Source organism: Melospiza georgiana, chromosome 9, assembly GCF_028018845.1.
Source record: "Melospiza georgiana isolate bMelGeo1 chromosome 9, bMelGeo1.pri, whole genome shotgun sequence".
Lineage (NCBI taxonomy): Eukaryota > Metazoa > Chordata > Aves > Passeriformes > Passerellidae > Melospiza > Melospiza georgiana.
In genome coordinates, this window is record NC_080438.1 from 28,589,689 (window position 1) to 28,604,677 (window position 14,989).

General features: G+C 40.9%; 1 protein-coding gene across 16 annotated transcripts in view; it reads left to right on the forward strand.

Annotated features, from left to right (window-relative positions):
* Positions 1 to 14,989, forward strand: part of FGGY (FGGY carbohydrate kinase domain containing) — a 283,064-nt gene that overhangs the window by 249,759 nt on the left and 18,316 nt on the right. For 15 of the 16 annotated variants that reach the window (XM_058030720.1, XM_058030722.1, XM_058030724.1 and 12 more), the window contains 3 exons: positions 750 to 824; positions 4,031 to 4,151; positions 6,755 to 6,849. In XM_058030720.1, the coding sequence (XP_057886703.1) occupies positions 750 to 824; positions 4,031 to 4,151; positions 6,755 to 6,849 (291 nt within the window). Of the gene's footprint in view, positions 1 to 749; positions 825 to 4,030; positions 4,152 to 6,754; positions 6,850 to 14,989 lie in introns of those variants that run through there. The other variant, XM_058030735.1, reaches the window with a different exon arrangement.

Below are 14,989 nucleotides of genomic sequence, written 5' to 3' on the forward strand. Positions count from 1 at the left end.
TGAAGTGAGCCTGTCAAGATGCTCACCAGCCCCAAAATCTGTTGTATTTAAGACTGAGATAGGAAAGGCATAAGCACTGCTGCATGTTTTAAGCCACAAATCAAGGAAACATTAAAAAAAAAAAGGCCTATATATTTTTGGGTCCTAATAATACCTCCATTATTTTATGAAAGAATTGCATGCTGCAGCAAAATCAGAATTTCCTTGCTATGATGGTTGTATGCAAATACTGGTAATAGCAACCCATTTTTTCTGTCACAATTCTGTCTGCATGCAGGTCTTGCCTGATATTAATCCAGAGTAACTACAGTGCAGTATTGATTTATGTCAGAGTAAAGGAGGTTAAGATATAGTATTTAATTATTAATTGTGTTTCAGTGTTAGGGTGCTTGGGAGGGAGGGGGAGAAATGCTTTTAAAAAGTTATTTTTATGTAATAGCATTTTCATATTATTACATTAAATACATTCACGAGCAATATCTGAGTCATAACATAAAACTGTCAGAGTTAATCTATCTCTAATCCCATACAATATGCTGTTTGTTCTTTATTTCTTCACAAGGGCAAGGATAATTTATGTGGCTCTTCCCCAGCTCAGGAATAACATGTTTAACATTACATTATGTGTACAGCTCACAGGAGCATGGCTTGGAATTAGCACTTAAAACTTGTTACAACAAGAAGCCATAGAGAATAATGGAGTTTTACTTTGGCTGGATTTTTACATCTTCCTTTTGATCTTTGCACAGGTTGTTGGACTAACATTGTCTCGGGGTCTGGATGAACTTGCCCTTATCTACCTGGCCACGATCCAAGCCATTGCTGTAAGACATGTTTAGTGCATAAAAGAAGAAATGAATTGTTCTGTGCAGACTGATCATTCCCTTCTGCTAACCAGATTTCTAATAATACATGAATTCACTTAGTGGGCTCTTTAAAGGAGCAAGATACTGTTCACCCACAGTGGTGACCACTCCCAACTGGAGAATAATCAGCAGACTTTGGGGGAAGGTGTTCCCCTAAAAAATCCTGTCCTTATGGCAATTCTGTACGTGGAGCTTTTGCCTCTGGTGCAGATGTGAGGGAGGAGGCTGACAGCACAAGGAGCAGTGTTCACATCCCAGCTGTCCTGAGGGAGGCTGAGAGAGGGGAGAAAAGCTCTGGCAATTGTACAAAGGGCTCTGTGCTGCCCTGAAAAGCCTCAGCTTCAGATGGTTCCCAAATCTGTGGATGTGCCCTCCCTGAAAAGCCTCAGCTTCAGATTGTTCCCAAATCTCTGGCTGTGCCCTCCCTGAAAAGCCTCAGCTTCAGATCGTTCCCAAATCTCTGGCTGTGCCCTCCCTGCCTGCTGGGTGAGGCAGAGCTCTGTGCCAGGGCTGTGCCTCAGACCCAGCAGGGCACATCCTCCCCCTGTGTCCCTGCCCCGAGGGGAGCAGTCCCAGCCTGTGGCCCTGGCTGGGCAGGGCAGGGCAGGGAGGCTGGGAAATGTCCCTGCTGTTTGCCAGCACCAGGGATGGGGAATTTCTCGGAACTCTTTTTGTTCTACCCTGATTTTCTGTTGAACCCAGGATTTCCAGTTCACGAGAAGTTCTGTTTTGAGGTGAAACCCTGGCTCACAGAAGTGGTTTGGAAACCCTGGCCCAGGGTGTTTCCAGTGGGACGTGCTGTCCTCAGCCATCTGGTGACTGAAATCCACATTCTTTTAACATCCTTTCTGTCCATTTTTTATTTTTATTTTTTTAAAGTTTGTTGAACTTGAGGTGTTTTTGCAAAACATGAACAGTCTGATGAACTGGGGAGTTTTCCTGACAAAACTCTGTTCAGTTGGAAAACTTCCAAACTCCTCTCCTGGTTAAACAACAACTTTTCTAGGCTGGGTCAGCCATCTGGGATGGAGAGGGTGGGCGGCTGCTGTAAATTTATTGGGAATTGTTCATCTCGTGTTTTAACCCTCCCTCTTCAGCAAATAAGGAGAACTTAACCCCAGCCTGGGATTCATTGTTGGGAGTTGGCAGCCTTTTGCAGATGAATGTAGCTGGGTTATACCTGATGCTTCAGTATAATCCCACCATTGAAAGAAGAAAGTGGAGGAGAGGTTCAACAATGCCAGGGACTGATCCTGCTCCTGAAAGGAACTTCCCAGTCTGGAACAGGTGCCCTGTGATTATCTCGTGCTAACGAAGTGGAAACCTTCTCTGCTGGAAATCCTGGGAAAGTCACCTATTATCTCATTATATGATACAGCTCAAACTTGATTGTAAAACACAAATACTGTCTTGAGCAGTAAACTCAGCAGCTGCATATCTTTTGGAGAGCTGATTGAGCTGATTTAATATAAAAAGGACATATTGTAGTTTTCTTTTCACTATAAGCTAAGGGAAATTATTTTTCCCCCCAAAACATTATTGAAACAGTAACTAAAAAGTAGACAGAGAACATTGGGTTTGACTCTATATATTTACTAATTGCTAATGGGATTCCTAGGAAATCAAATTTTCACTCCCAATTTTAGCTTCACTTTTATTGAAGGAAACAGTTGTAGTAATCTTGTACCATTAGCTGTCTTCAATGAGTGCAAGATAAACTTTAAACCTATGTAAAAATCTTGTACAAAGTGTAGGCCTGCCCACAGAATGTTAATCTCTAGTTTTCTTTTCAGCAGGAGATGCTTTTTCCTTTTTATATAAAATTTGCATTTGAAGCCCCTCAATTTGCATTTTCTCCAACCCAGGATTAAATTAGTTCCCCCCCCCCCACCCACAGTGAAATAAGTCTGGCTTTAATTTAAATTGCTGTGTGAATACAATTTTCCAGGCAGGTAAACACAAAATAATTTTCACAGCATGTTCTTTCTCAGGGTCTTTGACGTGTGTATGTTGTGAGAGAAGTTGTTAATAAATTTGAATTTCAGAAGCAGTGAAAGAGAATCTCCTTTTAACTATTCACTGCAAAATGCAATGCAACAGTTGGCCAGATGAGAACATGATCAGAGATGTAATTGTGGCTGTCCAGCCCGTTCTGAGCAGGCAGGCTCCTTTTGGAGCAGTTGATATTTCCATAATTAAAATCGTGACAGTGCAATTTGGAGATCAGCCCTCTGTGTCAATAGGGATGCAATGGATTTAATCAGCTGGGGCTGCTCAGGTTCCTCTGAACTGCTTGTCTAAAAATCAAAATACATTTCAAGGCTTGTCCAGAATAGTGCTGGGCATTCACTGTGGACATCTCCAGCCTGGTGGAGCCCTGCAAGTTCCATTTTCAGTAGTTTTTGTTTGAAGAGGGGTTTGTTACAGCTGCTGCCCACTTAATGAACTGCAGCATGGTCTAAAGAAAACTTAAGTAACAGTTTGTGAAAACTCTGACCAGATTGTGGGGAATCTGCCTACCAAGAGTCACCCTGGGCAACATTTTGCCTTGAATTTGACATTTTGTCAAATACGAGCTTCCAATTTAACTTCCAAGACATTATAAAGAGCTGGGAATTATTTTTGGTCAAATAGTTTGTCAAAGAAATGGAAAATATTCTTGCAAGAGGGAAATAGGGAGAAGGTTGACTTCAGTGAGGAGGGAAGCAAAGCGAACAAAAAGAAAAATAATATTTTTTTTTTTTGAAAATGGCAAGCATTTGCTTCTGCCGTTCTGATTTGAGTTTCTCAGAATGGAGACTGTAAATGAAAAGTTTAAAATATGCCTGCATTTGAGATGTTTCAATTAATCCAGCCATGAAGTGGAACACTTTATTTTGCATAGGGCAAAGGCCAAGGGAAATAGTTAAGCCAATGCAAAATTTTTCAGGTTTTCCTTTTTGCTGAAAAGACAGAAAACAGTTTTTTATTTGCTGTTCTCTTTTTGTTCTGCTTTGCTGTTTGGCTTCAGAATTGTAACCTCTTTACTGAGCTGGATTTTCAGATGCTGTTGCACAAACTAAAGAGAAGGTTCTGGTGGGGATGCCTTTGCCATGCAGGTGTGCTTCTGTTCCTGGCTGCTCTCCTGTGCTCACCTGGTTCTGTTTTTTGCCCCCTTTTTGAAGTTAGGAACAAGACACATTTTGGAGGCGATGCAGGCTGCAGGACATGAGATCACCACGCTGTTCCTGTGTGGTGGGCTGAGCAAGAACCCTCTCTTTGTGCAGATGCATGCTGACATTACTGGTGAGCCTGGGGAAGGGCATGGAAAGGAGTGCAAATACTTTTTGTTTAGGTGTATAAGTACTTTGTCTTTGGAAAAATGAAGACTTTATATAGAGCTGTATTTTCCTGCCTGGCCAAAAAAGTGTGCAATGAAATGTTCCTTCTGTTGGCTTCACCCTATTTGACTTGTGACACTTCCTGCTCCTGCTGGCATTGCATCCATCCTATAGAACAATTCTTTCCTGAATTGCTTCCATGCCTGTGTCACTGATGTGGTTTAGGGGGAAACATCTGATTCCTTGCTCCTGCAAGGTGTTGCCCTTGGTTTTGTAGAATTCCTAGTGGAATTCTACAAAATTCACCCAGGGCCTTCCACCCACCTTCAACCTGGTGGGTGGAAGGCCCTGGTTGTGTGTTTCACTACAACACTCCATGGTGTTTCACTCCATGGTGTTTCACTCCGTGGTGTTTTTGGTCTCCCTTCAGCCTGTGTGTGTTGGACATCTCTGCACACCTGCGAGTCAGTTGAATATACTTCAAAAAATGTGGAAAAAATAACAAAATTTAGTGTAAAGGACTTCAGAGAAACATTGAGTGATGTGTGTTTTGGGTTTATTTCAAATTAAGATCAGTTAAACTGTCATAAATGAAGTTTAAGGCCCAAATTTGGGGCATTTGGTCTGGAGATCTGACATCAAACATCAAACCACACTTTATAACCCTGATGGACAAGCAAAAAACATAATGCCTCTTGACCTTAAAATTCACTAAATATATTGTAGTCAAAGTGATGCTTTGTGAAAAATGATTTGTGAAAAATCCGTGCCTTTCCTTCAAAAACTCACATACTTCAGGTGAATTTCAGCTACATGTAGAGTTGGGCTGCTGGGTGGTGATGTGTAAAAGAAAAGATCTGTGAAAAGGTATTCTGATTAAAATGTAATCACAAGTTCTTTGACTGTAACTAATGGCCAAGTACAATTCAGGACAAAAGGCCTTTTTGCAGTCTGGAGTTCTCCCACATTTGTAAAATCAGTGACTGACAAGGGATGTCAGAGTTCATCTGACTGAAATGCTCTTGGTTATGTTGAACTCATTAGAGCCTATCAGATAAAATAACTAACATTCCAGGATCAATCCCCCATTCTTTCCTGAAAAGAAAAAAATCTGAATATATTATTGTTAGCACAAATGCCCATGACTCAGCCATGCAGACATCCAATAGATAATTCCACAGGCCACTTAAAAAGTATCTTGATCTTTTTGTTTGCCTGGTAAGAATTCTGTATTCATTCTGACCGTGCGGGAAATGGGCAGTAAATTTTCGAGCACGCTGAAAATTGCTCACTGACGCCTGGCAAAGAGCCACAGAGCTCTGAGCTTGAGATTTGCTGTTCCAAGCTGACCCAAGTCCTGAGCTGTGCTTCAGCTGAGCTGCAGGAATGCTCAGGTGACAGAGCAAGCTTTGCATCAACTAATTGAAAGCCTGGTGTGAGGTCAATTTGCTTTTTTATATCAATAATTTTATTTCTCATTTTGCAAAGTGGGCATTTTGCCTTTTTCCTCTATGGAAGTTGTTTGTGGCTGATTTTAGGATTTCACCCACATTTCAACTCTGTCTAATCTTACAGCTGGCTCTCAGGAGCAGCATTTTTTAGGGTATAATATGGTGGAGACTGTTCTGAGCAGGAATCCCTGCTCCCACCCCTGTGTTTGCATCATCACTCACTGAATGACATTATCTCAGTACTGGAAATGCAGACACGTGCCAAATACCGCAGGAATATTAAATTTTTCAGCTTAGTGAGTAGAAGCATCTGAAGTGCAGCTAGAAAAGTATCTAGATTTGTGCTCTTGGTTTAGATTTTTCTGGAGAATTAAGAAAGCAGGCTAATTTTTATTTGTTTTTTTTAGCCTTTTCCTGCTTTTCTTTACACTAGTGAAACAGGTCTCAGAAAATTCTGCATAAACCAAGGGAAAGCGTGTTCTTAGTAGTACCCATGGGTGATGAAACACTAATATTTAATTCTACTTTAGAATATATATTGTTTGCTTGTTTTTCCAGTGTTTTAATTTTGTTTTCCAGTATCTTGCACAAATTGGAAGACAAAATTTCTCTTATTGTTTTATACATAGCTTGAGAAAGTTTACTACTCATATTTTCATGTCTTCCAGCAAAAACAGGCTGGCTTGTTGGCTGTATGTTCAAAACCAAACACAAACAGTCTTTTTTTGTTTTTTGCAAAAGAAACAAAAAGAAGACCGCCTTGTTTTCCCCTCCAGGTCAACTTTTAATAGGCACGTGGGTTTGGAGGGTGTGGGTAACAGGTTTATACCAAGCCCTTTGAATGAGATAAATAGCCAGTGTCAAAGATCTGGAGGGTTGTTTTTTGTGTGCTTTAGGTTCTGAATTAATATTTTGCTAAAATGATTTTATTCAAATGCTGCACTTTCCTTGGAGCCTGGAACCACAGAGCAGAGAGATTTGCATTAATCTACAGCAGGATGTAGCTCTGCATGGGGTTTTGAATAATGGGTTTTGATTCCTTTTTTTGTTTTAATTATTTGTGGAGCTGCTGGTGCTGCTGTGTTCTCTAACAGAGGCCTGGCTCTTCCCTCTGCAGGCAAACCTGTTGTGCTGCCCAAAGAAGTGGAATCTGTTTTGGTGGGTGCTGCTATTCTTGGAGCTTGTGCTTCTGGGGATTTTGCATCTATCCAGGTATGCAGCACCTGATTTTATGTCATTTTTTTTCAGTTTTAATGTGTCTTACACCTTGATTCTGCCACCTTGCATACACCTAAAGCCAGGGGGAAAAGTTTGTCCCTTCTGCACAGGCAGACAAGATCCAGCATCACTTTCTCTCCACCCTCTGTTTAACTCCAGATATTATTTAGGTGTGTTGAGGATTCATTTGCCTTTGGAAATGTGTGGGGGATGTGCATAGAAGCTGCTGTGTATGAAGTTAGCCCATGTAATTTTACAGACAAAACAGGGAATTTGGCAAGGCTCTGATCCTGCAGGAAGGTCACACTTTCATCTCAGTTACATTTGTCCTACTTTCCTTCCTTCATATTGAGGAATGTTAAACATAAGAAGGAATAAAGCATTATTTATGCAGTAAAAAAATAACACATCTTAGCTCTTGTCTTGCCCCCAGTGAATGCAGAGTTAATAATGAGGATGGAACTGCATGTCCATTCATGTTATTTCAGTCCATTAACAGCTGAAAAAGTAGCAGTGAGGCTTTTATTTTTGGTGGATCAGTCAAAGCATGGCTTAGCTGCATTTATTCAAACAACAGTGGCATCAGAAACCCAAAGAAGGGTCTGACTGTCCCAAATCATGCCTGTTTTCCCACCTGGCATTCCCATAAGCCATGTCCTCTCCTCGTGCTGCACAAGGACACTGAAGAGCAAAATGCAGTTGGACAAAATGATTTATCAGAATGGTCCCTAATACATTTGTTGCATTTTGCTTTATAACATCAGGGACAGATATTGGTAGATGAAATTTTGCACAAAAGCTTATCTGGAGATATTATGTGAATAGAGAGGTCAGCTCCTTGACCTGGTTAAATTGGTGCAGTTCCACTGGAATCAATAAACAGCTCAGCATAAGCTGAGGAGCTGGGCTGTGCTTGGCACTTCTCCAAATGGGAATATTCTACAGAGCTGGGTAGGTTAGCACAAAGAACAGTTTCCTTTCATAAGAATGTTTCCATTAAAATTAATCACATTGCAGCAACTACACAGTGCAACATATATATCTGTGTGTAATAATTTTAGTGCTTGTAAGGAGGCCTTATTTTGATAAATGTAATTTCAGTAGCAATTTTTGGTGACAGGACTTCAATTCTTACTCTTCTGTTAATCTTCTGCCTTCAAACACATTTCATTCCAAATCTAGGATGTTTTTCACTACTGTACAATAACTGAGCATCTCAAAACTGATTTTATTAAGTCTGTTTTTATCAGCATTGGAAAAAGCTAATGCTGTGAAGTTTTCTGTGTTGTGTTTTATATAATTTTTGTGTATCCACTTACCTTTAGTTTTTAACCCTGCTCTTATATATAAAAATATTTCAGAAGAATATCCAGTAATGTCAGAACAGATATAAATATTTTAAAAATCATTTAGCTACATGGGATCACAAAGGAGAAATTGAATACATTTATTTTAGGGTCAGGGAAATGTGTATCTACCATTGCAGTTCAATAACCTCTCTGACATTTAGTTTTGTAACACATCTTCCAAAACAACTCCATCTTAGAGGTGCTGCAAACATTCAGCATCTTTGTAGATTTTGCAAATACAGGTTATTACCTCTCCTCTAATAAATGGTTTGTGCTTAATTACTGTGCTTTGCAAAGCTCTTTGTTTGCTCAGTGTAGTAGCAAAGGAGAGAGCTGTGGGTTTTTTACAATAACTTCTCTCCTTATGTCTATGGTTTTTTGAAGGGGATTTTTTACTGTATTTTTCCCAGTCACTGGTCACATTTCTCAGAACAATTTTTGGACATTTCCACTCAATGTCAGAATCAAAACGTTTAAAAGCTCCTTGGTTTTTATGGGTTGGCTCTTCTCCACTTTCTAAAACTCAAGCAGTTTTAGGACAGCTTGGAAGTAGCACCCAAATCTGGATCCCTCCAAATCACTGCTGTCAATCTTAGTCCAGCTTTACCTCTGACTGCTGCCCACCAGGGATGCTGAATTTGATGGAATGTGCATCCTGTAGGTATTTGGGGCATGGGGCAGCCAGGTCAGAGCAGCTGCCTCACTCAGAATCAGGACACAAAGGCAAGGTCCTCAAAATCCCCCAGGACATCCTTTTCAGCAGAGGTGGGTCAAGGTGTGGGTCACCTAGGGAAGAGCCAACTCTGTGGTGACCCTATGGAGTAGTCAGAGTTAGGCTTTATTTACCTGCACAGGTCAGAAATGTGTTGGAATTGGGTGGAATTTCCTGTGGCTGTGCTGGTTGCTGAACTCTCATCCTCCTGCACAGCCCTGGTGCTTGGTTCTGTGCTGCCCCATCACTGGGGTTTGCAGTGGGGAAGCAGCTGCTTCAGAGGATGGTTTTTCCAAGGACAAGCAGGCAGTCACCAGACATGGCTATTGATGCACCCACCCCACATGAGACAGCAGGAGCCTCTCCCTGACCTGTTTTCAGCAGTGGGGCATAGTGGCTGGAACACTAAAGAGCTTTTCCTTTATCCTTTGGTATCCCTAAATAAGTTCATTCTCACAAAGGAACATGCAGCAACGTGCCTCCTGTCTATTCTCCTTTCCCATACTGCAGCTCTTTGAACAATTCAGCATTTTGTTCTAATTCTTCATTTTCATGTGTTTTTCTTCATATTTCAAGTGATTTGTGCAAAGATTTTTGTGCTTTCTACTGACCACATCTGTATTGGCACCAAAATTCTCAATATACGGAGCCTTAACAGAGAAGCCTTGGAAATGAAGGTTAATGCAAAAGCTGTGACCAAACAGGTTAATTTGCAAGCTCCTAGTGTAGACTGAAAAGTTCAAGCCCCTTGAAGTTGCAATTTCATCTTTAGGTAATTCTATCAAGGGAAGATTTATAACCTCCATCTCTCAGGCCTGGTCACCATATGTTGTTGCTTCAAAGAATGTTGACTTCTCTATTTTCCTCTTCATTTACTCTCCCTGCATTTTTCTTCTCTGTGGTAAAACAATTGGTCTATCCAAAAATAAAAAAAAACACACAGTGTGGTGAGTTCTTCCCCATTTCATCTCTTTGTTATTTAGTCTCTAGAAACTCCATAAAGGGGAGAAAATCCTCTGAATTTCTTCTTGGTTTATCTTCTCATTTGCCCCTACAGATGCTGCACACTTTTCTCTGGGTGGTTTTGTGGGAGCTCAAACCCAGCCTGACTGGGCCCCAGCAGACAGTGCTGTGTAAAACAGCAAGGCATAAAGATTTGTGAAATAGAATGTACTTTTGGAGTTTGGATTTTTGAAATACATGCTCTATTGAATGAAATAACCTTAATATTGCTGGTTTAGGTGGGTCAATTTATTGGTTCTAGCCATTCCTTTCATGCTGAGCAGCAGGATCCTGCTTTTCTATGGGATTGTTTCTATAGTAAAAATATAGTTTCCGGTTTAGCCAGCCAGCAATTCCTTCTCAGTAAAATGTTCAATAAATAAATGTCAAAGTTTCCAGTATGTCCTCGTTACTCTGCCTCACTCGTACGTAATTGAAAATGGGAAGAAGGTGCTGTTTGATTTGGCAGTCATCCAGCTAATTTTTTTTTTTTTTTTTTGATAGCCCGTTCTTTGGGACAGAGCTGTACACCAGGGAACAGGATTATTGCCTTATAAAACCCTGCAGCCCACTGACTATTCCTTAATTGCGTATTAAAGCAATTAATAAAATTACCTGTATGGAACCAGATTACCAGATTTACTTTGGATATGCTGCATTCACGTGGGGCATTGTTACTGGCCAGCATGGGAGAGAAGAAACTGTGATTTTCTAGAGTGCATTTTGTTGGTAACTCTGTAATCCGCTTTCTGTGAATATTTTTGGTGTGAAACACTGAACTAGCATTTAGAATCTATGTGACTACAAGATTTTTCAGGTCTCAAATTAACTTTTAAGGGAGGTTTAGCCTTTCTTTTGTTGATTTTGGTTGTTAAGCAAGTTGTTGGTATAGCCTGCAAAAAGATAGGGAAAAGCTTTTTTATCATTTCTTTAAAGCAGGTCATAGGTGCATGAAAATGAGCTGGATTCTATAGGAAGAGGTGTTAGGTAATTATCTCATGTGGATTAGCTGAATTATTTAGCAACTGAGCAGGTGAAGATTGCCCTGGGTCCAGGAAGCAGCTCCAGGAGCCTTGGGGCTCGTGGTCTCCTGGCTCAGAGCCTGTGGACTCTATGGTGGGAGTTGAAGTTAAGGTGGTGCAGGGAAATAATTCACTCACAACCCTGTACCCACAGAGCCTGGAAGAATTTTGTTTGCACTGCTGAGTTCTGCTTCATTTGATGGACATCTCTTCTCAGTTAGCTCAGGATGACGTTGGGTGGTAGAACAGAGGGAAAAATCAAATAACAAACCCCACAGATAGCACAAGTTTTATAAAGATCAGCCAGGAAGAACATAGGACACACAGAGTGTTTGCCTTGTAACAATTAAAGTGTTACAGACAGTCATGAATGTAAAGAAGTTCCTGAGTACAATTAGTCCACAGCCTTGGTAATGGACCAACTGGCAATGGGGAAGAGACATTTTCATAAGAACTCCCATAAATAGTACTGGGACATATTCAACTTTTGTGCTGACAGAACTGGAGGGGGTTAGGCCATTTCCATTTCTGGATCAGGCTGTTTCTGGTGTAATTTTGTTCCATTTATTTCAGTGGACGTGCTGCAGTTGATGATGTGATCCTCTATTCCTCTTCCAAAGCATCACCTGTCAGGCCATGGGTTGAAATTCATGCAAGCGTCCTGTGATTTCCATATTTTCAAAAGCAAGGACTGAGTGGAAGATCAGGGAAGGGATAAGTTTTTCCTTAGAAATGGTAATAACTTGGGAAATCAAAAGAGGAAATAAAATGACTTCTCCCTGTTGAGTTCAGGAATGCTGCCTTCCCTCATCTCATTAAAAATTTAAAGCACTCTTGTTTTTGAGCAGGGTGAATTAGTAATTAAGTGCTATAATCAACTTGTGTAAACATAATATTGAAGGAGAACAGCAAATTAATCATTTCTTTGGCTTGCCTTACCTAATTAATGCACCTTTTAGCAAAGGCCTTCCTGCCATGTTGGTTTTTTTCTCCCGTTCCCTTAATCAGAGGATTTTGGAAAGGCAGAGGAAGGAGCTGGTTTTTGTTAGGCCATGAGTGTGTTAAGAGACTGTGACCTTGCCTTCCTTTTCTTCAAGAACTCCAAATCTGCTCATGTAGAGTTTGAGCCCAAGGTTTAGTGGAGACCATCCTCAGGCACAAAGTAAAAAGCTCCTGCTCTCCTAGGTAGGCGTTGGTTGGTTCTCTAAGAGACTTTGAGAACCAAACTATTTTATGTAAAATGGTCAATGCCTTGGAGAATATTTACATCTAACCAAGCCTGGGCTCAGGGCAGCAACTTGGCAGTAGAATTCCATCCCTTTACCTCTTTCCTTGGTGTTCTGACACTGAAATATGACTTTCCCTAGTTGAGAGTGGTTTTTTTCCCCTTGTGTTATGAAGTTAGATTCAATATGGCATGCATGAAACCACCAAGATACTGGCAATGCCTCTGGCTTTTGTATAGAGTCAGCTGCCTCCTTACCAGAAATCTTGAGAGAAATATAGATGAGAGAGAGAAATGAAAAGGCAGTGATTTAATGGCCACTGTCCAGTTCCTTGTGGCCTGGTGTTTATGGTACAAAGAGTGCCTTTTTAGTTAGCATATTTTGGCCTTACTGTCAGAAGTCTTTGCAGTGAGGGTAAAAAGCAGATGAATCACTACTACTCTTTTGCCCTAAGGATGATCCTTCTGTATTAAAGCTGAGGAATATAAATGCTGGTTTGTCTCTGCCAAGCACAGAATGAGCTTTCAATCAGTTTGAGAGTGTGACTTTTTTCACTTTCCAAGCCACAACAAGTATGTAGAAACCTTTCTACTTTCTTTCAGCTGACTCCAGTGGACAGCATTTCCATGTGGCTGGAGTTCCTCTCTTGGTGGGAGTTAAATCACACACACAAACACCACCATGTAGAGATCACACAGCTGAGATGTGGCTGTAGCTGCTCGCACGATGCTTTCACAAAAGTGCTTAGAAAAGTACCCTCTGCCTTGTTGCTGTTTACTGACATGTGATACTGGTTGACATCTGTTGCCCTTCTCATTTGAGGTCTGTTTGCTTTACTAACTTTAACATTTCCACATTGCTGTGCTGCTGAAGTGCAGATACACAAATCTCCTTGCAGTCCCCAAGGTCCTTTTATGAGAAGCAGAGCTGCCATCATTTGATATCATCCTGCTGGCTGCCTTTTATACTGGAGTGGAGAGAAATAATTCTGCTGCTGTGAAATGTTCTTGGGGGAGTGCAATGTCTAGTGCTATATGTTGTCATACATTTGATGTATTATCAGATCAGTACATGCTGTGCAGTAGTGTTTAGTTCATTGTCACAGCAGATGATTTGTGTTTGGTTTATATCACTTGAAATTATTACAGGTAAAAACTTGTCTAAGTAAATGTCAAAGTTTGTCATAGCAGGTCACATAGCTGCTGCAGTGACAGATGATCTTAGTCCACAATCCTTATGCAGCATTCCCAGTTAATGTAAATCAGTGTTGCTCTGGGATTGCAGAGGAGTGACACCAGTTTACTCCAGTACCCCAGTCCAGTCAAGCACTGGGGGGCATCATCTGACTTTCAAGTAGGCAAGAAGCTCAGCTGGAGACAGGCAGGACTGGCCATGTGCTGAAGTGCTTTACTGGATCAGAGCCCAAAGAGGAATCTGACACAGTGCACTGGGAGATGACACATCTCGAGATGATAAAGGTGATTAGAGCTCTTGCAGTTGGTTTGTGTTATTGCTCCTTCAGGAACAAGCTGTGGATGCTACAGGTAATGGGACACAAAGGCTGTGTCTTCTGTTAAGTGCTGTCCTTTTTGTGGAGGCTCAGCATGCTGCGTTTGAAATGTCAGGCAGTACACAAATGTTCAGATTTGGAATTTCTCAGTAACTCTTTAATGACAGGGAAAGGCAGCTGCAGTGAGTCCGTGTGATATATCTGCCATAACAGAACTGCCCATTTACAGGAGCTGAGTGTTTGGCACAGCTCTTCTAACACTGGAGGCAGCAACCTCAGCAGTCCAGTACTTAGGGATGTGGCCTTGTTGCTGCTCTGAAAGCAGAAACAAGCATGAAATACCACACTAATGAAATAAACCATGGCCTTTCATTTGGGCACTGGTGGAAGGAGATGGGGCACTATGTGTCAGGATATCAATGTGTGTTCCCTGTTTATTAATTCTGGCTGAGACTGGTGATAAAGATTTTATTACCTATTTTTCACATTTATGAGGATGAACTGAAAAGGTAATGAAGACCTCTTGGAGAGAAGCATGACAAAAGAAATCTATTTAATCTGTCTTTATGCTGATAGTGTAGCTGGCTTTGCACAGTGGCACAGCTCCACTGACTTCTCCCAAGTTCTGGTTCTTTCACACCCTGAATTACTGTGTTAGAAACAACCACATGTATGTGAATATAACCTCCTCTGTCTGTAGGATTAACACTTACATTGTCATGTCTTTCAGCTATTTAAAAGCTCACATCAGCTGATGCTGGCAAAGAATAAGATGTAGTGTTTTGTTAATCTGCACAAGTTGAGACTCTTTTTAAACCAATGGTGTTTTTCTCATCTGTCAGTAAGCCCAGGACCTGGCAAGCACGAGAAAAAATGCTGCCTGGAATAGTGCAGCTTCTGCTGCTGCATATTTTTGTAACAAAAAATGAAACGACCACAGTGGAGTTTGTGAAAGGAGATGTACAATTAGTTGATTTTTTTTTTCAAGGAGAATAAGATTAAGATCAGCTTGTAGAAGTTTAATAATATCACAACTTTACAGTTTTTTCAGCTTGCTGACCCTGTCTTCTCTTGAGGAAAACCATAAATATGAGGAAACCATAAATGTGTCTTTGTAGTAGATAGATACTTTCTTTAAAGTGTACTGTGATCCTTCCCCTTTCTATTTTAGGGACCGGTTTTATCCATGTGCTCAGAGATACAGCTGAAGTAATTTGGACCTTGGTCTCCCCTTCTGTCCAGGCCATTTAAGCAGGGAAAAGTGTGATAGCAATATTTTATAGGAAGGATGAGGACAAAGGAGGGTGCCATGG